Source organism: Herpailurus yagouaroundi, unplaced genomic scaffold, assembly GCF_014898765.1.
Source record: "Herpailurus yagouaroundi ecotype Mexico unplaced genomic scaffold, PumYag 186, whole genome shotgun sequence".
NCBI lineage: Eukaryota > Metazoa > Chordata > Mammalia > Carnivora > Felidae > Herpailurus > Herpailurus yagouaroundi.
Genome location: NW_024412417.1, coordinates 22721550 through 22745462, shown reverse-complemented (window position 1 = coordinate 22745462; position 23913 = coordinate 22721550). Strand labels below are relative to the sequence as shown.

The 23913-nt window shown below is 35.0% G+C and overlaps 1 protein-coding gene across 4 annotated transcripts in view; it reads left to right on the top strand.

The window, feature by feature from the left end:
• Positions 1-23913, top strand: part of CSMD3 (CUB and Sushi multiple domains 3) — a 1253459-nt gene that overhangs the window by 1060490 nt on the left and 169056 nt on the right. For 3 of the 4 annotated variants that reach the window (XM_040494274.1, XM_040494273.1, XM_040494276.1), the window contains 4 exons: positions 3749-3862; positions 4357-4452; positions 6007-6210; positions 20786-20910. In XM_040494274.1, coding sequence (XP_040350208.1) covers positions 3749-3862; positions 4357-4452; positions 6007-6210; positions 20786-20910 — 539 coding nt within the window. The remainder of the gene's footprint in view (positions 1-3748; positions 3863-4356; positions 4453-6006; positions 6211-20785; positions 20911-23913) is intronic. The other variant, XM_040494275.1, reaches the window with a different exon arrangement.

The following is a 23913-nucleotide window of genomic DNA, read 5'->3' as shown; positions in this document are numbered from 1 at the left end:
ACATTATTTTTAAGATCTATTATGCTTAAGAAAGAAAAAAGAAAGTTCACTGGAGGTGGTGTTTCTCGTAAGAAACAGCTTTGTGTTTATAGCCTACTCTAATAGGCTGAGAAGAAGGTGCTTTTGATGTCCACATGCAGATCTCCAGAGTAAGGGAAAGAAGCGTGGAGCTGAGATGCAGAGAATTCTGTGTCTCTGTTGGAAACTAAGAAAAAGAAGATAGAGGGCTTGCTAATCATTCCAGAAGGCATAATCAGTCCAAACTTTGGGGGTTAATTGTAGCCCTAGAAATAAAAAGATGGTCCAGTCATTAAGTTGAGGTATCTAGGTCAGTATTAAAAGGTTTTTTGATTTGTTTTTTGAAGGGAACATAACTGTGATTCCCATGCAAATATAAAATAACCATGTATCAAATTTTTTTCTTGCATCAAAAATTTTATTTAACTCAAGAATTAATGAACATTTTAGTAAAATACTACAGTGGTTCAACAGAGAATTCAATAACCAAATATAGATCAATAGATAGCTAGATGATAGATAGATAGATAGATAGATAGATAGATAGATAGATAGGATGCTAAAATTAATTTATGGATAGATACAGAACATGTCTGTCAATTGGACAATAATCCATTACATACACCACAGGCCCCAAAACACCAGTAACCCAGAAAGGTATGCTAAAAACATCTCACTTACCAAAAACCAACATTCAGTTATCTTTGGATCCATCTTAAACTCTTTCACAATTTTTTTTCCTACAAAGTCTCAACCATGCCAAGGGTGCACTTGGCCATTCAGATCATTTTAGAAGCAGAAGACCTGATGTCTTGAATGTAAGAAAATTAAATAAAGGCATTTGCAGACAGATTTGAAAAGCAAACACAAAGTTTACCATTTAATTCTTGAGATTTCTGACTAAGATTTGGTTCAGGCTTGTAACATAATTTGCTGAGGCAATACTCAACCTGCTGATGTGTAGGAACTGAAATCACCATGCAAATGTTCTTAATTTTTCATACTACAAAAAATGTATTCAAAATGTACTTAAAAATTTTATTTTTCATGTAATAGTTTAGTATGCTCTCAAGTAACTTTTCTCCTAATAAAAGCTATTGTTACTTTAAGATTTCCATTGGCTATGTTAATACAGAGTTAGATACCAATTAAAGAATAGTAGCTGGGGTGCCTGGGTGGCTCAGTCAGTTAAGCATATGACTCTTGATTTTGCCTCAGGTTATGATCTTACCATGACAGGGCAGAGCCTGCTTGGGATTCTCTCTGTATCTCTCTCTCTCTCTCTCTTTCTCTCTCTCTCTCTCTCTCTCTCTGCCCCTCCCCTGCTTGCATGTGCTCTTTCTCTCACTCTCAAAATAAATAAACTTTTAAAAATGAGTAGTAGCTTATTAGTACTAAGTAAGTACTTCATAAGGCAAGATTCAAAGCTCCACTCCTTCACCTCCTATGCTTCTTAATTCTCTTCACTGTCACCTCAGAATTAGCACAACAAATTACAGGCACGAGTTACTAAGAACACTCCAAGGGCATGCCATACAATGTTTGTTACTTAAAATGATGCAAATACTCTGTGTTAATGGCTATATTGTTAAAAATTACACTTTTCACTCTCTCTCCCTCTCCCTCTCTCTCTCTCTCTGCCCACCCCCTGCTCTTGCTCTTTCTCTCTCAAAATAAATAAACATTAAAAAAAGTCACACTTTTCAACATTCCCATTTACAAGTGACACAAAAGTCTGCTCGACCTGTGGAGAAATAACAATTGTGAACAAGAGGAAAGAAATATTTTTTTCCCCTTTTTCCTTAGAAAAAGCTCTTGGATGACTCTTTTTTGTGTGTGGGATTTTTTTATTTGTTTTTGTTTTTGTTTTGAACAGGGGTGGGTGTTATTTTGTTTTGTTTTTTAGATGTTTGTAATGTGGTGATCTGCTTGGGAACTGGGCATGTTTCCGAATGAAACATTTGAAATATTTAAGCAGAAAGATTTAAGGGATGTTGAATTTTAATGTTTCATCTAAGGTCTTTCCAAAAAGACATAAAGAAAGAATAGTTTATCTACCAAGAGCCTTGTTGCACATGCTCTTAGCAAAGCTCCTATAATTAGGCTAACATGATTTTGGGGGGAAAGGGGGACACTTGGCAATGGCAACACCTGCATTGTCACTGAAGCTTTCAAAGACACATCTGAACACACATCAAACACCAATCTACACAAATACAAAAACAGAAAACAAAAACTTTCTTAATAGTTTTTGGAATGTTTTTTAAATAGTTTGGGATTTGGTAGACCAATATATGGATCTTCTAAAAAGGTCTGGACTGAAATTTCATGTGACTTGTAAACTCTTAAAACAATTGACTACATGTATCTGATTTGATAGAAACATAAATTTGTTTTCATGACTTTGAAGCAATGTTTTCAGGAGGATTGTTTATGAAATACAGCACGTCAATATTCGGGAAGTGTTCAAAACAACAACTCCGTGTCTGTATTCCTTTTCCTTTACCCCACAAAGAACTGGACTGAGATCACCAGCTTATTTTAGCAGGCCAAAAAAAAAAAAAGTATAGCTTTGTTTACAGTATTACGTGTATGTGTTCATAGGCAAAACTCAGCATGTTTCAGATGAACTAGCCTGTCTTCATAAGACCACCAAAGGATGACCATAATCTTGATTTGAAGTATAAATAATAATGAACTTTTAAAATATATGTATTCATGCAATATAGTTTAATTACACTAATGTGATTTTGAGTTGATAAAAATTACCTTGGTTTTACATTATTAAACTTTTAAGAAATCACTCTTTTAAACCCATAGGTTTTGTATTCAATAAAATGTTTTAAAGATAATTTTTATTATTTATCTCATTTTTTACAAAACATAAAACATAAGCTTATTTCTGCTCTGAAACAAGTTCTTTTTTTTTTTTCAAGTTACAGTTTGGGTCGTTTCTATACTTAATGTTAGGGCATAATTAAAGGAAAAGTACAAAATAAGGAGACATTTATAAATACTCATTAATAAGTATTTCAGATCTGTACTTACCATGAAAAACCATTCATTTTTTAAAATTTTATACCTTAGTTGTTGAGGAATTATAAGTAATATTTATTTTGGCAGAATATTAGCAATATACGCTTAGGAACCGTTTTAAGTTAGAGTGTGAACTAAACACTGCGTACCTGAAAAGAATCTCGCTGATATTTTTCCAGTGAAAGTATTACTCATAATTGAATAGCATTTTCAAAGCAATCTACAAAACTTCCCCAGAGTTAAAACATTATCTTATATAAAAGAGGAGAAAAAAATTAGAAAAAGGGAAGAGAGTCACAAAGTGAAAAGAGCCAAACTACCAATGGGAAAATTAAAAAAAAAAAAAAAAAAAGAGTTATTATAAAGTATTAATCACCAACCTTATGATTTCTGATCTCAAAATAAATGCTGTATATACCCATTTAATTTATTTTAAATATAGTATCTAAAAATTTTATTGCTTTTAGGTCATGGTCATTACCTTTATGACCTGAAATACATATGTCAGGCATATCAACCAATTGGCATCTACCCTCTTTTAAAGGTAGAAAAAAAAAAAAGATGAGTATTATATTGTAATACTTTGTTCTCTCTCTCCTCCTCTTTCTATTTTTTTTTGTTTTGTTTTTTATTTTTTGTTTTCGTTTATGGATGATTGGTGATTTGTTTGCTTCTCCTGGTTCCTGTTGATCAGTGGTGTTTGGCCAGTTTGTATTTTTCCAGACATCACTCCACGATGTTGTTGAGGTGTATGATGGGCCAACTCAGCAATCTTCTCTGTTATCTTCCCTCTCAGGATCCCATTCAGGTATCCTTTAATAGAACTGCCATGCATCAGTTATTGATTAAAGACTGACTTTGATTGGTATTGTAGTGAAAGTTGAGATTTATGTCATCCATATTAGAAATAAGCTGAAAATAGAATCACTCTTTATTGAAAAAAAAAGTAGAAACACGATAATAACTCGAACGCTTGAGAAAAATATAACCAACTATTTTGGGGCGTTGTAATCAAGTAAATATAATATTTAGTCACTTAGTCTATGGTGTTAAATGTAATATAAAATATTTAAGGATTCTTTTTAAATGAGACAATATGTATCAAAATGTAATTAAAGCCTTCTGTAAAAAGGTTGTGATTGAAGCTGAACCCGAAGAATATATTGTCAGAGATAGGATATATTGAAGTAATTTGATAGAACATAGATTGACATTTTCAAAAGACAGTGTAAATTAATATAATTTGTTAGGTTTACTGAATGAAATTATTTATGATATCTTAGTGTTTGTTTTGTTGAGTAGGAGAATCACTTCCACTGAGTTCAGGTAATCAGATCACAATTCGATTTACTTCAGTTGGACCAATAACAGCTAAGGGATTTCACTTTGTTTATCAAGGTAAGTGACCCTGTAGCCTAGAAACACAGTAAGGAATGATATCAGTTTCCTCATGTTATGTTCAGAGTTTATTGAATGACGAGCTCCTCATAACCATATAGGAGAGATCAAAGCTGTGTTTTGTTTTGTTTTATTTTGTTTTAAGTTTTGCCCGGTTCCCTCCCTTCTCACTAGAGCATTGTTACTTTGACCAAGGTCAAAAGTGACGATTGCTTACATCATCATTCTCAAGTATGATTTTCCTTCCTTCCAATGTATTGTTTTAAAGCATCTGTTTGTTTTTTTTTTCCTGACAACTCTTCAGTCTCCACATATTCTATTTTCCCCATAGTCAGCATTCTAAATTAAAAATGTGGCAAATTTTGTGCTGATGTACTTAGACATGCAGGGAAATCATTATTCCATTCTAAAATTTTAGTTTCTCATTCTCTCAGGAGATTTCAAACTTTCTTCATGGCTATTAAATATTTTTGTGCAACTGAAAGTTTGTTTACATAGATTTTTCTCGCCTTTTAAAGAAAAGGCTTTATATTACCATTAAAATAAGAAAAGACCTATAATTTCAAATATTTTAATTATTTATGATCATGTAGTAGTTTGGACTTATTCCTAAGACATTTATAGACATTTGTGATTTGATATTTTTATTAACTGATTTTATCCCATTTATAATGTTGGCTATAATATTATACTGTTTCATTTTCAATAGTATTCCTTCATTAAACAGTATGAGATATTATGAATTGAAAAAGGCACTATTACAAGTCACGTAAGAGGAACCAATCTATTTGGAATGCATCATATCATTTTCGGGGCAGTTGTCAAACTCCTTAATCCCATCTGTATGTGTTTTAAAAAGAAAAAACATCCTGTTATCATTCTATTTTACTAAAACAAAAAAGTCACAATCGAGAACATACCTATAAAGTTTAAAAACAATTTCAAATCTGATATTGTATGATTATTAAAATTAAAACTTCTATTGTTGTTAATCTGTCTGACTTCTATTCTACTTAGCCTTGAACATAGTAATTGTCCTCATCAGTAACAAACATATTTTAAACAACTAAGTTTGTGAACCTGCTGTGTAGTAAAATGTTGTGTTTTCTTTTTTAAATTGATGAAACTACTGAAAAGTGAATTGTGACATCACCTCATGTAACCTGCCACATATTGTTTGAACTTGGTATCCCAGGTTAAAAAGAGAAACACATGATCTTTCAGTCATCATCCCATAAATTTAAATATCTAATTCAAACTACTTTGTTATATTAATGAGTTTGGTAAAACAAAAAATAAAAAACCTACTTGATGTTGTTTAAAGAATCAAAAGTAAAATGGTTTTTAAATTAAGACTCTTGATGACAATAGCAGTATCCATTTTAACTTGTATTTTATTCTGTACAAATAAGAAAACTTTTAGAAATGTATTCAAGTTGTTAATTTGAGTGCTGATAAAAAGTGAACATTTCTTTGAGATTTGTTTAGTTATATTTTGAAATCTGTACTTCTCTACCAAATATGAAATTAAAATAAACAATTATTTGTACACAGCTGTTCCTAGAACAAGTTCCACACAATGCAGTTCTGTGCCTGAACCAAGATTCGGAAGAAGGATCGGCAATGAATTTGCAGTTGGTTCATTGGTTCTTTTTGAATGTAATCCAGGATACATCCTCCATGGATCCATCGCAATTAGGTGTGATACAGTTCCCAATTCTCTGGCCCAGTGGAATGATTCCTTACCTACCTGTATTGGTAAGTGTGTAAATTTGATAGCTTTGTGATTATACATATTTTATATTTTATATCAAAAGTACTTATCTTGCATCTGTCAATAATTCTATGTTATCTAATAGTTATGCATTAATCCTTAAATACTTTGTTAGTTATGATGTACCTAGATATGCAAATGAATGCGGATATTGGATGCAGTTGAGATGTAATGTGATGAATGAAAAATATTTTGTTTTAAATTAGCTGAATAGTGTCCTCATTTATTGATTTAGATGGATGATTATATATGTGCATATTGCCAATAACAAAATTTAAATGCTAGTGATATGGGCTGTTGAAATAAATATCTCCCAAACATTATGCACAGTGTCCTATGTCAATATGGAAAGAATTTATGTATCATTTAAAGATCTCAGAAGCTGATTTCTTTGGCCATATTCTACTTTGGCATCAAAAGAATTACAAAATATGCATTAGAAAATAAATCTGTTTTTTATCTTTTATTTATTAGTTGTAAATATGTGTAAAAAATATCAAATAAGAGATTTTTTCAGTCTCTCACAAGTCTCAGTGGTAATACTTTGAATGAGTAGAATACATTAAGGTTAGCCAGATCTTAATGTTTCAAACTTTATTGTTTGTATTGTTATTGTATACTGTATCTAATTTAAATTGGTAAACAGAATATACACTTTCTAACTTAATGGGCTCTTAACCATGTTATATGAAACATATTAAAATATTCTCTAAGCCATAAAACAGTTAGAATTTTATGCTATTTTAGGATCATACAATGACTTGGTTCTTATAGCATTCCGTAGATATGAAAAAGTGAGTTACAAAGTTTATTTATTCTCTGTCCCAAGAACATATCTGGAAATTATTTTCTTTGGTTACATAGTATTACATTAAATGAAGGATGGTAATAATCACAAGTTAAAAAATAGTTCTCATGAGTTGAATTCTTTCTTGTTAAAGTTTTATTGGCATGTGATCTAGAAAATAAGAGGGACATTTTTTTAAAAATAAGAGATAAGCACAATTTTGTTTTTATTTTAATAGTCTCAGTTCCAATTGTTCACAGAATGTGACGAGAGTGTATATGCGCACATATAACATGCATATAACACATATACACTTATAAATATGTAAAATATATTTTAATAACATATCTTATGATACCTGAAAATGAAATTACATGTATCTAGTTTTATTTATTTTTTATTTTATTTTATTTTATTTTTAGTTCAGGTTAGTTAACCCCGTGATTCATCTCTTACATGTGACACCCAGTGCTCATCCCAAAAAGTGCCCTCCTTAATGCCCGTCACCCATTTAACCCATTCTCCTTACCCGCCTCCCCTCCAGCAACCTTCAGTTTGTTCTCTGTATTTAAGAATCTCTTATGGTTTGCCTCCATCTTTGCTTTATGTTATTTTTCCTTCCTTTCCCCTATGTTCATCTGTTGTATGTCTCAAATTCCACATATAAGTGAAATCATATGATATCTGTCTTTCTCTACCTGACTTATTTACCTTGACATAATACCCTCCAGTTCTATCCACGTTGTTGTAAATGGCAACATTTAATTCTTTTTCATTCCCGAATAGTATTCCATTGTGTATATATACCACATCTTCTTTATCCATTCATCAGTCGGTGGGCATTTGGGCTTCTTCAATAATTTGACTATTGTTGATAGCACTGCCATAAAAGTTACGGTACTTGTGCCCTCGTCAAATCAGCATTTTTGTATCCTTTGGATGAATACTTCATAGTGCAATTGCTGGGTCACAGGGTGGTTCTATTTTTAATTTTTGGAGGAACCTCCATACTGTTTTCCAGAGTGGCTGTACCAGTTTGCATTCCCACCATGAATGCAAAAGTATTCCTCTTTCCCAGCATCCTCACCAACATCTGTTCTTTTCTGAGTTGTTAATGTTAGGCATTCTGACCGGTGTGAGGTGGTAAGTCATTGTGGTTTTGATTTGTATTTCCCTGATGATGAGTGATATTGAGCATCTTTTCATGTGCCTGTTGGCCATCTGGATGTCTTCTTCGGAAAAATGTCTATTCATGTCTTCTACCCATTTCTTCACTGGATTATTTGTTTTTTAGGTGGTGAGTTTGGTAAGTTCTTTATAGATTTTGGATACTAACCCTTTTATCAATGTCATTTGGAAATATCTTCTCCCATTCCATAGGTTGCCTTTTAGTTTTGTTGACTGTTTCCTTTGCAGTGCAGAAGCTTTTTATCTTGATGAGGTCCCAATAGTTCACGTTTGCTTTTTATTTCCGTTGCCCCCAGAAACATGTCAAGTAAGAAATAGCTGCAGCTGAGATCAAAGAGCTTGCTGCCTGTTTTCTCCTATAGGATTTTGATGGTTTCCTGTCTCACATTTAGGTCTTTCATCCATTTTGAATTTATTTTTGTGTATGGTATAAGAAAGTGGTCCAGTTTCATACTTCTGCATGTTGCTGTCCAGTTTTCACAGTGCCATTTGCTGATATGATTACCAATTTCTTAATGCTTTTTATTTGCCAGGTTTCATACTGAGTAGTTTAAATACATATTCAATTTAATCTTCACAGCAAACCAATTGAAAAGTTACTTTCAGAATTTATGATTGAATAAACTGAGTCTTAGGTGAAATAGTTATTTTTATTTTTTTTATATTTATTTTGAGAGAGAGAGAGAGAAAGAGCACGGGACAGGGAGGGGGCAGAGAGAGTGGGAGAGAGAAAATACGAAGCAGGCTCTGTGCTGTGAGCACTGAGCCCGATCCTATGGAACTGTGAGATCATGACCTGAGCCAAAACCAAGAATCAATGCTTAACTGACTGAGCCACCCAGGCTCTCCCGCTAAAGTAGTTATTTTTAAACTGACAGAACATATAGTAAGTGGTGGAGTAGAGGCAGAAACTCAGTTTCTCTGACTCTAAACGTCAACCTAAATGACAGAAGACTGCTTCTCTATAGATTTTGATTTATAAGCTAAGCTTTCCTAATGTGATATCTACATTTTATTTATAATGTGAGATTTCTTACCCTATTGAAATATGTTTTTGAAAATATGTTTTTGAAAAACCCTATTGAAATATGTTTTCAAAACATGCCTCCTCCTTTTATCTAGCATGGAGCTTGTGTTAATGGTACTAACAGATTTTCCCCTTTCTGTACTTTTATGCTCTCATAAAGACAAAACAGATAATGTTTCTCCTTTTGAGCCACAATATATGTTGACTTCATACTCTTATAAAATAGTAATAAATAAATTATCATAAACTAAAGGACCATGAGCTGAGAGAAATGTTCCTCTATGTCTATGCTAAAATTAGTCATGCAGTATGTATAAATCGGAAATTACATTGCTTTAAATCAGTTTAATAATTGAAGACAGACACATGATAATAATAAATCTCTTCAGCCTCACGATGGATTTTTTAATATTTCTCTATACGTATAGAAAATCAGTCGTTATTTCTATCTCACTTTTCCCAGTATTTTTTTATATAATTTGTGTCACTCTTAGTTTATTTATGTATCGATAGAAAATATCAATACCATGTAATAGAAGACAGCTAGGTAAGTAGCTGTCTTCTTTAGTTTCATATACATGATGAAAACTCCTTGAAGATAATCATCTATTATAAAACTAGAGTGATATAATGACATCTGGAAACTCATAAACTAGCTCATTAATCTTTAAATATGATTCAAAAAAATTCATCTCTTCCTCTAGTTTGAGTGTTGGGAAAACCTACATATGCAAAGTACTGAAGTGTAAATCTATAAATCACCTCTTAAAGATCCTATTTGTATATTTATCACACTAATGTCCTCATTAATGGGGAAAAGTAATAAAGAGTCATGTAAAACTGAATAAAATCCCGCATAGCTCCAAACTGTAGTTTAGCATAAGAGTTAATTAAGTCTTGGGTAAAGTCTGCTGTGACCTCAGCACTGAGATGTGGTGAGTTACTATACGACCCTGGGAATTTTACAAACTTTCTGGTTCTCAATTGCCATATAGATGAAGCAGGAAACTAAGAGGATTTCCTCATAGGTTTATTGTGATTATTAAATGATTTGGCATAGTTCTTGGAACCTGGTAAGTACTGAATGACTAAGTTGTTTTTTGTTGTTGCTAAATCTTCCATTATAGAATCAGGAGAGAAGACTTTTATTCTGAAGGTATTGGTTCTAGAATATAGAATTTACATTCAGTGATGACAAAAGGCTTAATATCTTTGCTTTTAATTTGTTGATAGGTTGTTTCAATAGCACTTTAAAGTTAATAAAATGTTAAAATTATCTTTCACAGAAGATGTTGGCATCTTTTTTTAAAAAGCTAAAAATATGGACTCTTATCATCCTTTCCAATTCTATTAATTTACAGTCCCTTGAATACAACATATATTTTTTTTGCACTTAACATTTTTAAGAAAGACATTGGATGAAATATAATGGCAATTTTCTTGGGGTCTAATAGTTATTATTTATTAAAATCTGTTTTGGGGGGAGATTGAAATTTGTTTCCACCAATTGACACATTTAAGGACAAATGGTTGAAAAGAAAGAGACTTTAAACAATAGGCGTATGTTCATGATTTGGTTTGTTCTCATTGTTTGCAGGGGTATAAAATTAAAATAAAGTTAAAAGTTAAACAGCGATTACTACAATTCTAATTGTCCTTGAGTATACATATTTAACCAAGATTTGCGTTCAGACTTTTCTTGATTTTGGAAAGTAAAAAAACTTCATTATCCAAAGAAATTTATGAAAGTGAGACAGGGTTAGAGAATAAAAAGACATTAAAAAATGAGTAAAACAAGGGGCGCCTTGGTGACTCAGTTGGTTAAGCTTCCAACTTTGGCTCTAGTCATGATCTTGCAGTTCGTGAGTTTGAGCCCCACATTGGGCTCTCTGCTGTCAGCACAGAGCCTGCTTTGGATCCTCTGCCGCCCCCCCCCCCCCCCACCTCTCCCCTTCCTTGTGTGCTTTCTCTCTCAAAAATAAATACACATTAAAAAAAAGGAGTAAAACAAGAAAAATGAAAGAAGATTTTAGGAATAAGAAAAGGAAATGAGAGAAAAATAATATAAAGTAGGATACAGAGAATAAGAACTCTAAACCCTAAACATAAATCATTTTTGTTTAAGACAGAAAAAACCTGGGGTGCCTGGGTGGCTCATTTGGTTAAGTGTCCGACTTCAGCTCAGGTCATGATCTCACAGTTCATGAGTTCAAGCCTTGCGCCCGGCTGTGTGCTGGTAGCTCAGAGCCTGGAGCTTGCTTCAGATTCTGTGTCTCCCCCTCTCTCTGCCCCTCCCCTGCTCACACAGTCTCTCACTCTCAAAAATAAATGAACATTAAAAAAATTAAATAAATAAATACACAAATAAATAAAACAGAAGAAAATCCCTATTCTATATGATTATTACAAAGCTTTTTTTTTTATCTTAATGAAAGAAGATGTTAGTGTATTTTTGTTTGTTTGTTTTGAGTTTTTATTTAAATTCCATTCCGTTAACATATAGTGCAATATTGAGTTTCAGGAGTATTACAAAGCTTTTTCATATGCCACATGTATAAATCAGGTGGTTAATGCCAGTGTTTTTGCCATCAGAAACAAAAATCCACGTAAATGGAAGGAGGATGATGCTATTCCACTGTGGTCATTTCAGCAAGGACAAGCGGTCCTACCAGGCACTAAAGCCTATAAAAGACTTCCAGACCAGACCCTAGTCCATGGTTGACATTCAGCTTCAGGGGTAAATGTTAGTAAACTGTCCCCAACCTGTCTGAATTCAGCCTCACTTTATACTTTGAGAGCAAAAGCTGAAGCAGTTAGGAGCCATTACAGTCTCTCTGTCAGAAGTCCACCTATCTGTAGGGGGTTCCCTGGCCTTTTTGAGAAATCTGTCACTCTGTGTATGGAGAGTCTGAACAGAGAACAGACCACTTTTCATCTTGAATTGGTTTGAAAGTGTATACCTAGTGATAGAAAATTGAATAAGACAACTTGTTTTCTGCTAAGTTCACATGAAAAGGATGTATCACCTATGCCATTGGAGAAATAATGCACAGCCTGTAGAACAAGTGAAATCCAGAAAATTGAATATATAACTGAAGGACATATGGCATCTGTGTGAGACTAGAAATGGAGAGGTGCTGATTCATAATGACACTCAGATGATAACTCAGTTTAGGTTCTACCATTTGGTCCAACTGCTAACCTGTACATAAATGAAAATATACTTGTATTTCTTCTTTTTTTTTTTTTTTTACTTTTAAAAAATGCTTATTTATTTTGAGAGATCTAGAGAGAGCGTGAGCAGAAGAGGAGCAGAGAGGGAGGAGAGAGAGAATTCTAAACAGGATCCACATTGTCAGCACAGAACCCGACATGGGGCTCGAACTCATGAACCGTGAAGTCATGACCTGAGCGGAAATCGAGTCGGAAGCTCAACGGACTGAGCTACCCAAGCATCCCTCTTGTATTTCTATTTTTAACTGTAAATATTTTTAGCTTCAAAAATATTCTGAATACAAATAATTATTTCATAAGTATTAAAAAAAGGAAAGTTTTGACATCTTAAATATTCAAATATGAGAGCCAAACACACAGTTTCTTAGGTTAATATCAAAGTATTATTTTTAATTTTAGCTCATTTTAAATATTTCTTCATAGATAAAATATTAACTGCCTCAATGCCTTTGAACTTTCTATTTTTTCTGCCTGGAACATATGTATCCCCAAGGTAGTTTTTAGGCTTACTACACCATTTCATTCAACCTGATAATCTTCCTCAGACAGCCTATCTTAAATAATTTTCTGCCACCATTCTCCATTTATTCTATATCTTTATCCTGCTTTTCTTTAATGGCAACTGCCCATCTATTATATGTAGTTTGGGGTTTTCTTTATTTGTTTTTTGTTTTGTTTTGTTTTTAGTTTTATAATCTTTTTTGCCCTTCTCTCCCCTGACAATATATTGTTTTTATATTCCACCAAAAGAAGACCCAATAGGTATTCAAGAAACGTTTGGCACATAATAGGTGTTCAGTAAACATTTGCTCGATGAATGAGTTTTAACAATTAACTGTGATAATTTTCTGAATCCTTGCAGAGGTCAAACAACCCGTCCATTTCCCAAGTCCAGGGCCCATGTATTTTTAATTTCAGACTTTTACCAGATGGTGATGCTCTGGCTCACTTTGCTTGCTTAGATTTTACAAGCCACGGGAAGTTTAAAACTCTTCTAACTATCTTTCTGGATAATTAGGAAAGAGACATAGGTAAAACACAAACAATACATTTACATATTATATGGGTAATTTTATTCTGGGGGAGAACAAATTCTCTATTTATACTTTACTGTTTAAATGTAATCTTCGACAGTCTACTTACAGGATTTGGTGATTGTATTTTCTCTACTGTTCAAATGAATGCTCCATTAACAGGTTAAGCCAACTGAGCATCCATTTGAACCAAAAGAAAGCAGCTTTCTACATTCCTAATGATTTTCATGTCAACTGTATTATTTCAGTTTCACTGTTCTTACTATTGTTATCAACACTTCCATTTTTTTTTGTTGTAGTAAAACACAATAAAATGTTCAGTAATTTTGCAAAAACCGACATACTGAAATTAAACTGTTGATTGGAAAGCAGCCCCATTAGTCATGATATATGAATTGTGCTTATAGTTAACATGATCAAATACTAAGGTAGAGAGTCCACAAATTTAAATAGCCACTATATAAAGGATATTTAGTAATCTTGCACAAATCTGTCATATCAAGTCATTCTTAGGCAAATTATAATAAACCACAATCATATTTTGATAAGAACATGAGCCTTGGAATAAATGTAAAACTAAAAATATGCTGAAGACTGACTTTTTATCTTCCAAATATGACCTTGTTATACTTCCGATTTCTTAAAATTAATCATTCTCCTAAAAATCCAACCTCTCCTCCCTCTGAGACTGTGATTCAAATAACCCCCTGCAGCCACTAATAGCTTTAACAATATATGGCTTTAGGCATAAGTACTTTTGTTAGTGGGAGGTCTCTTGAAAAGCCCCTGAACCCGCCATGTACTGCCCTTGGGCAAAAAATCTTTAATTAGCTGCTTATCCCATCACCTTTATCTGCTGGTTTGTTTGTTTTTTTTTTTTTTCCCCCTGAAGACCTTTAGAAACCCAGAAAAAAACTACTTTTACTTGTATTAGCTCCATGGCAACACCTGTTTATATTGTCTTTTCTTGGAGCAGGAGAGAAATTGATGAGGAAATAAATACAGGATCTGAAACCACAGTCACTGATTCATTTATTCATCCATCCATTCATCCCTGAAGCAGTTATTCAAAATAGTAATAAATAGTAATTAGCATTTTAAGAAGCACTATAAAGCATTTTTAAATATTTATTCATTCATGTATTTATTTATTTACTTATTGAGCTAGAGTGCAGGGAAGGGGCAGAGAGAAAGAGGGAGAAAGAATCACAGAGCCCTGTGTGGGGCTCAACTCACAAACCAAGAGATTATTTATGACTTGAGCCAAAATCAAGTGTTGGACAGACAACCTGACTGAGCCACCCAGGAGCCCCTAAGCATCTTCTTTTTTAATTTTGTAATGCTGTTAGCAACACCAGGAGGTAGATAAGATTAGTATTTATCTTTTATAGAGAGTTAAACCTCTATGGTTTAGACATGAAACCAGGATAAGGATAAAAGCAGAACCCAGGATGCTTGTCTGAAGCCTGTTTTAATCCATGTTATATTGTATAATACTAATCTGTAGTATTACGGAAATTTATAAATTTATAGTATATCTTTTTTTCCCAATATATGAAGTTTATTGTCAAATTGGTTTCCATACAACACCCAGTGCTCATCCCAAAAGGTGCCCTCCTCAATGCCCATCACCCACCCTCCCCTCCCTCCCACCCCCCATCAACCCCCAGTTTGTTCTCAGTTTTTAAGAGTCTTTTATGCTCTGGCTCTCTTCCACTCTAACCTCTTTTTTCTTTTTTTTCCTTCCCCTCCCCCATGGGTTTCTGTTAAGTTTCTCAGGATCCACATAAGAGTGAAACCATATGGTATCTGTCTTTCTCTGTATGGCTTATTTCACTTAGCATCACACTCTCCAGTTCCATCCAAGTTGCTACAAAGGGCCATATTTCGTTCTTTCTCATTGCCACGTAGTACTCCATTGTGTATCTTTTTAAAATAGAAAACAAATGTTAGGTTAAGTAATATATGTGGGAATTGAAACTTTATAAAATATGTAGTAAAATATGTAGTAATGCATATCTGGGGATATTTTCATAGTATTTTTTATATTATTATATGAAAATTTATATTGCTATATGTGACTTATTTAGCGAAATACTGAGAGAAAGGAATAATGGAGGAATGGCAAAGAGAGACCTGTAACCGCAGTATATACACCGATATACAACCAGTCAATCAACAGTTTATTCAAGGAGCATGTAGTCAGTGCTTACTAATTGTCAGTCTCTATTCTCACTTTGAATAAGAAGATGAGAGTGGAGTTTACATTTTAGTGGAGGGTGCTAGAGCAACACATCAGTGAATGTGTTCTCTTCTTTCAGACAGCGCTAAGTACCATGGGGAAAAGTGAAGAAAGGGCTGGAGGTCAGAAGAAAACATCCAGGGCATGCTGCTGTCTTATATCCAAATGAGATGAATGGAGTGGGGTTATACAAGTCTGGGTGGTAAACAACTATATAGACTGTGAGGCAGGAACAGATCTTGACGTGTTCAAGCCACAGTGAGAATCCCAGGTGCCTGGACCAGCGTGAATGATGGCCAGCATGACGGAAAAAGAGTCTTGTGGAGGCAAAGCAGAGGCCAAGTCATACAGAGCCTCAAAGACTGTGGGGAGTTTGACATTTCTCAAAGCAGAGAGGGAATTCACTGAGCTAGGGAATGAGGTGGTCTTAGTTTCTAAAAAATCACTGCGGCTAAGTAAAGAGGGGTGGGTGCCAGAGTCCAGCTCCAGCAGGTCCCGGGGGTCCTGAAGGATGAACGGCGTCAGCGAAAGAGTGAAAATAAAGCAAAACAAAAATAAAAATAAAAACAGAAAACTGAAATAAAAAACTAAAATAAAAATGGACACAGGCAACAGCAGTGTGTTGAACTGGCCGATTTATTGTAGCAAACGTGGCATTATATATGCTAGTGATTTCCTTGTAGCATACGTCGTTTATGTTTTTCTAACATTATCTAATTTTGAAAATGTTCTTATGTATAAATGACCTTTAAGAAATAACATGGTGGTTTTCCCCTAACTTTCCCGCATACCCTTTGATTATAGATTAATTTCTTACATTATTCCATTATGCATCTGCGTTTATCTATAATCTGCAAAGCATTTACTTGCTGTTCTCGTGAAAGGCCTTCCATTTCTCAACACCTCAAGTGGAACAGTTACAGGGACATGACCTCCTAACCACATGAGGCCAAAAGAACAATGTGTTTGCCTCAGTCCAAGGTGCCAGAAAGGGGCTGAAAAGGCCTTAGAAAGCCATGCCTCATACATTCTCAGAGAGACAACGCACCTAGGAGCCAATGAACCATTCTGTAGCTTAACCAACTAGGTTCAGTCATCATCTGGAATGCCTCCGGAGGGCCAGGTGGGCCTAGGGGTTGAAGTCACCTGTGCACAGAGATACACTCCTTAGTTGCTGGAGTGGGGCTTTCAAATCCATATGTCTCTCCTATACAGGCCCTCTTTGCTGGCAAAGGTATGAGGCTATCCTTCCTGTAAGTAGAGGAGTCTCCTTAGGGGATGGCAAGGGCTAAATGTAAGACCGCACAATTCCTTGCGGAACCTTATTTTCTTCCCTAATGGTTCTTTTCCCAGGGGGCCTGCCGAGGGCAATTCCCCAACAGACAATACCCCGGGTACTTCTAAGGCCAAATTACCTAAAAGCGGGAGTACAAGAAGCTTCACTGTTGGCAGGCCGCCCTGCAGTCACCAATCCGTCCACAGCCCGGGCCCTGCCACTCAGGCTGGGTAGCTCGGGCTTCCAGCAGGTGGGCTAGAAGAAAAAAGACTGAATAGAAGGCTAGTGTAATAGTGGATAGGAAAAGTAATGGTAATTTCAATAGGAAGGTCATGGTCCGTGATGAGAACTGGTAAGCCTCATGGTACATTTTTTAAATGGAGCTGAGAAAGTTTACCGATAGATCGGATGTAGATGTAATTGTGAACTTGAATATAAGAAAGAGAAATTAAGATGAATGAGTCCTACAGTTTAGCCCAAACTAGGTGAATGGTAGTGACATTTACTGAGGTGGAGAATGACATAGACGGAGGAAATTTTAAAAAGTATTGTTTTAGACATATTGGTTTAAAAAATTTTTTTTTAATATTTATTTGTTTTTTGAGAGACAGAGAGACAGAGCATGAGTGGGAGAGGGGCAGAGAGACACAGAATCTGAAGCAGGCTCCAGGCTCTGAGCTGTCAACACAGAGCCTGATGCAGGGCTCAAACTCATGAATGGTGAGATCATGACCTGAGCCAAAGTCAGATGCTTCACCATCTGAGCCACCCAGGTGCCCCTAGACATATTAGTTTTGAGATGCTTATTAGGCATGTTATTTCAGGATTCTGAGCAAAAGTCAGAATTAGAGATAAACATTTTGTAGTCATACTGTATCAATGACATGGAAACAGATGCCCTTATAGAGGAGTGATGGTTAGAGAGAAAAGAGAAGATGGCATGGGTCACAGAATGTTACAACATTTAAAGGATCAGAGAAAGAGGATGAGATACTAAGAGGAAAGAAAAGAAAAGAAAAGAAAAGAAAAGAAAAGAAAAGAAAAGAAAAGAAAAGAAAAGAAGAGAAGAGAAGAGAAGAGAAGAGAAAGAGAAAGAAAGAAAGAAAGAAAGAAAGAAAGAAAGAAAGAAAGAAAGAAAGAAAAGAGAAGAGAAAGTAAAGGAAGTCAGCTATGCTCACCACTATACCACCAACACTAGGAGAGAAAGAAAAGGAAGGAAGGAAGGAAGGAAGGAAGGAAGGAAGGAAGGAAGGGAGGGAGGGAGGAAGGAAGATTATGACTATAACCAGTGGCATAGAAAAAAACAAGACAGTGTGGTGTCCGGATGGCTAAGCAAAGAAAGGCTCAAAGTGGACAAAGTGATTAACAAGAGGAGATAATTATTCATAGGTTGAGTAAAATGCAAATTAAGAATTGAATATCACATTGCAACAAGACTATTATGGTGACTTTGACATAGTCATTCCAATAGAGTAAAGACAAAACCCTGATGAAATGAATGGAGGACAGACTGGAAAGTAAGGAAAAGAGGACTTATCACTATAGCAGCAGAGAAGGAAACCTCAGAATGCAAAGGGTAGATGAGTTAGAATCTTGGCACCACAGGGAGCAGAGTATCAGACGAAAAGTTGATTGCTTCATCTTTGCAGTCTTCAGTCTATTAGAAGAGACTAACGTATAAAAAGAATATGAAAACATAATATGAGCTATCTGTGATAAAACTGCATAGGAAAGAACTTGGTGCTATAGAAAACTATGGAACACTTAACAGATAAGGGAGTCAGCAAAGAGGTCAGGAGGTACTATCAGCATTGAATGACCATGGATGGTAGTGTTAGCTATGGGGGAGAAGGATGTAGCAACTCACAGCATTAAGAGAGTATATCAGTTTAGTAGCCTGAACTGGGAAGAGGGTTTGGGATGGTGAAATATTGGGAAATCATGGGTACATACAAGCCTGGAGATATAGTTAGAGATTAAAAAATTAACTGTATTTATCTGTGGAATGAAGGCAATGGGGAGATTTTTGAAGGACTTTCATCAGTGAAATAACATGAGCAAATTTTAATTTTAAAAAGGTCATTTTAGCAATAATATGGAGACAAAGTCCATGGATAATACACCCATATCAATGGAGGTCCATTGATATGATTAATGTAGCAACTAGAAAAACATGTGAGTGAGGTAGGACAGTGACAATGGAGAGGAAGGGCATCTACATTTGCTTTCAACTCAGAATCAGCACTTCATCAGTCACTTATTTATTATCTTTTTGGGGTGAAGTTCTATTCTAGAATTCTTCTTCCACTCCTGGCACATTAATTTTCAAGTTATCTAAAACTGTTGATTTTCTTTTTAAAGGAGCTAAATTTTTTTCTGACCAACTTAACCTGAATTAATATTTAACCCATCAACACAAATTTATAGGAAAATACAACAAAATTACTTTCTTTAAAGATACATGTTTACACTATTAAAAATGTTTGTAGCTCCTTTGAGCAATTGCCCTTGGTTTTTGCATTAAGCTTTTGCATTAAGAAGTGGCAGAAAACTTATTAACTTAAAAAATATTATGAAACACATATCCTGATATCTTACAACTATAAGCAGACTACAACAAATACCCAAGGACCATAGTGCCAATGGTATCTGAAATAACAATAGTTGTAGAAGGAAATAGTAAAATGACATACAATTTATTGACCTCTCGCTGTGTTCCAAGCAATGTGGTAGCTTCTTTGTATACATTATCCTATCTGTATATTTTTCACAAAAGCTCTTTTTAAACCATTGCATTATTTCAATGCAATGAAATAATTGTCATTGATGCAATGAAATAATCTGTCATTTCACAGACAAGGTTTCTGAGTTTCAGAGAGTTTAAGGAACATGTCCAGCATTACACATATTTAAAATTGTAAGTTAGGTCATGCCCAAAACCAAGCTGCCAGTACTAGGGGTATGAGAATTTTCCTTTAAGGTTAGTACTTTTAAAAAGCGGTAGAGGCCTTTATTGACTTCAGAACAGACCTACGTACTTACCCATTTTTGTAGTGCTGTACTAGCAATTACCAGACTGGCACCATACCAAGTCTCTTTCTTCTACTCAAGAGCATGGACTCTGGAGCCAAACTACCAGTGTTCAAACCTCACCTTCTCCTCTTCCCAGCTCTGTGATCTTGGTCAAGTTATTTAATCACTAGTGACTCTATTTCCTGTAAAATGAGGAGAATATTTATTTACATCTCAGTGGATTGTTGAGAGGCTTTAATGAGTTAAAATCTGTAAATTGCTTTAGGAGAGTCCCTGACAAACAATAGGCTCTATACAAATGTTATTAGCATACCATTGTGATCATCATCCACATTTCTCCTGAAAAGTACTATTACTCCTCAAAGGATGCATGAAGACAAAAGTAACAAATACAAAATAATTCTTCAACAAATTCTGTTATCTACATTTTAATTTTAATGCAAATGTGCCAACGTACATTTTAGTAATATACTAAAAATGATATGCTGTCATTGAGTTTATTGTAATATGATTTTAGATTAATGCCATTAAAAGGTTATCCATTCATGTTGTCTAAGCATTTTTAAAAGTTTTTAGGAAGGAAGACTTAATTTTTATTCTTATGAGTTTTAAGAAATAATAAGATTTGGCTGTGTTTGCAATTGTAGTATCTGTCTAAGATGTTATCTCTGACCTTTTCTCTTATTTTAATCCTCTGCATTAGAATTAACTCGCTCACTTGAATTGTTTTACTTTTAGTGCCCTGTGGTGGAGTTTTAACAAAGCGCAAAGGGACTATTTTGTCTCCTGGTTACCCTGAGCCTTATGACAACAACCTGAATTGTGTGTGGAAGATCACAGTGCCAGAGGGAGCTGGCATTCAAGTAAGGAAATTTAAATTTTTCTCCTTTTCGCTGTATATTTGAAGTTAATCCTTTTAGAGATGAGGGGGATGAAGGTTACTTCTAAAGATTTAGCCACTCCTTTTCCTTGGCATGGTTGAATGTAGCAGAAAGGTACTTATTGTTTTCACCTGCAGGTAACAGAAAATCAATTCAAGAAGGCCTAAGCAATAAGAAAAATGTTTGTTCTGGATGTCATGGAATCTAGCGGTAGAGGTTGTTTATTTGGGAGGTTCAGTTGCGTCATTACTGACCTAGGTTTTTCCCTCTCTCTGCTCTGTCATCATAGCATGTTGGCTTAGTTCCTAGGCTTCTTTTCTCATGAACTTGAGATGGCTACCAAAGCTCTAACAGCAATGGCAATAGCCAAAATGGAACGTTTCAATCTATCTATCTTTACAATGGCTGAAAAACGTTCAGAAATCCTTCCAGTAGACTTTCTGTCCTGTACTATTGACCAAAACTGCAAGACTATCCATCCCTATGCTATACACTGACCAAAAGCAAAAGATGTATTGTCATTTGGCTCTAAAAAATCAACATTAGGTACCTAGGTTAAGCATGGGGCTCAGCTTCCTCTGAAGTATATAGTCTTCATTTAATTGAACAAAACCAGTTTTCTTGTTAGCAAGAAAAGGGATGCTAGTCTATAGACAAGCAACACAATCTACCATATTATCTCAACCGTAACCACTTTTCGGGAGGAGAAATTTGACCAGTTACTCTATATTACAAGGAGATTGTTTTTGCATAAATTGGTGATATTTGACTACTCCATGGAAGGTAATTATTCTTCACAAAATATTACATAATCTATATTTCATGAAAATAACTTGATTACTTCTCCAATTGGGTCATAAGGTGTTCCTTTGGAAACTTGAGAAATATATCAGTTATGGGAAAGTAGCCAAGAAACCCTCCATTAAAACTGAAAATAGATAAAAGTATAATTTTTAGTTTAAAAAATCAACTTTTTGAGTTTGTAATTTTGCAGAAAATTACTCCTAATACCTGTTAGGTCAGTTAGCCAATGAGAAAACATGAAATATACATTTTCAGTGTTTTAAAGGCATTAAAAATGGAAAAACCAAGAGATCTATGCTTATATTCTGGCTAGCTGTACTATCATTTTATGGCCAACTTGTAAAATTCAGAGAAAACCAATCAATCCTATCTTATCACTGGTAGAATTAACAAGGATTTTATTTTAGTATTTTTAAAAATTTTTTGATGTTCACTTAATTTTGAGAGAGCTAGAGAGACAGAGTGTGAGCAGGGGAGGGGCAGAGAGAGAGGGAGACACAGAATCCAAAGCAGGCTCCAGGCTCTGAGCTGTCAGCACAGAGACTGACGTGGGGCTCAAACTCACGAACAACAAGGTTGTGACCTGAGCCAAAGTCAGATGCTTAACAGACTGAACCTCTCAGGTGCCCTGAATTAACAAGGATTTTAGAATTGCCTCTGTTGCAAGTTGTATAGAAAATCTGAAAATGAGATGATGCCTTTAGAGTCTTCATAGAACATTTGTCATATAGTTGTCAGTTTATCAAGGTTATCCTACAGCATCCACATATTGATGTCAGCTTGTCTATTTCTATCTCATCTTACAATAATAAAAACCCCAGCCTTTCCTGTCTAGTTCTCATCCTTTGTTTTTGAGCCCTGCAGTGTGGCTTCAGCATCCAGTGCTCTGAGCTACTCATAGCAATCACTGAGGACTCTATATCATTAAATCCATTGTGTTGCTCATCCTGCTTATTCTGACAGCAACATCCTAATTCTGCCCATTCGCCTCTCACTCTTAAAACATGTTTTTCCTTCTTGGTTTTCATGGCACCAATACTCTCTTAGACTTTGTTTTGTTTTCTTTTTTATATCCATGGCTCATGCTTCTGCATCTAGGAATACAGTCTCCTCTTCCTACTCAGCCCATCAGATACAGTGTTTGAGAGATGCTGTGGTTTTGTTTATCTCATGTTACACCATGCTCTCTGCCATCTTGTCTACTTCCGTGTCTTTGGCTGCCATTCTGTGCCAGTTGTGCCCAGGACCTGCATCTTAATAGACCATCAGAAAGCATTTTTTAAAATGAAGAACTGAGGGGGACCTAGGTGGCTCAGTCGGTTAAGTGTCCGACTCTTCGTTTTGTCTCAGATTGTGATCTCACAGTTTGTGAGACTGAGTCCCATGTTGGGCTCTGCACTGACAGCACAGAGCCTGCTTGGAGTTCTCTCTCTCCCTGTCTCTCTACCCCTCCCCCATTTGTGTGTGCACATGTTCTCTCTCTGTCTCAAAATAAATAAATACACTTAAAAAAATAAAAGAACTGAAGAAATGATAGTTTTCAAGTGTAAATATCTAACCCAGTGCTTTCACCTAAGCTGCATGTCATTTATTCAACTACCTGCTGGGCATTTCAACTAAACTTCTTACTGGAATTTCAAATCCATCCTGTTCAAAACTGACTTCGTGATTTTTTCTCATCATTATGGGTATCCTTCAGTGTTCTCTGGCTCAGAATGAGCCCCTCATCCATTCGGTTGCACAAGCCAAAAATCTTGATAATTTTCCCCCTTACCTACTCTACACAATGAAATCTGTGGGATCTGTCTTTCACAAATCTTTCAAATAAGTCTATTTCTCTCCAGCCATATTGTTACCCTAAGGTTAGGTTGTCATCATCCCTTTCCCAGGGTCTTACTCTCCTCTAATCTGTTCTTCAGAGGGCAAAGACAGTAACCTAAAAATAAAAACCCTGATACTATCACTTTCCTGCTTCAACCGTTCCCTGTATTCTTAACTCCTTGATACAGCTGATTATATCTTTTGTGCTTTGTCCTCCTTTGTCACCACTTACATTCACACTAGTTTAGTTCTTTATAAAAGCCTGGCTCTCGCTTCCTTTTGGGCCTTTGTGCATGCTGTTCCCTTTGCAGGTGACACTCTCCTTGATCCCCCTTTATTTGGCTTATTCTTAGTCATCAT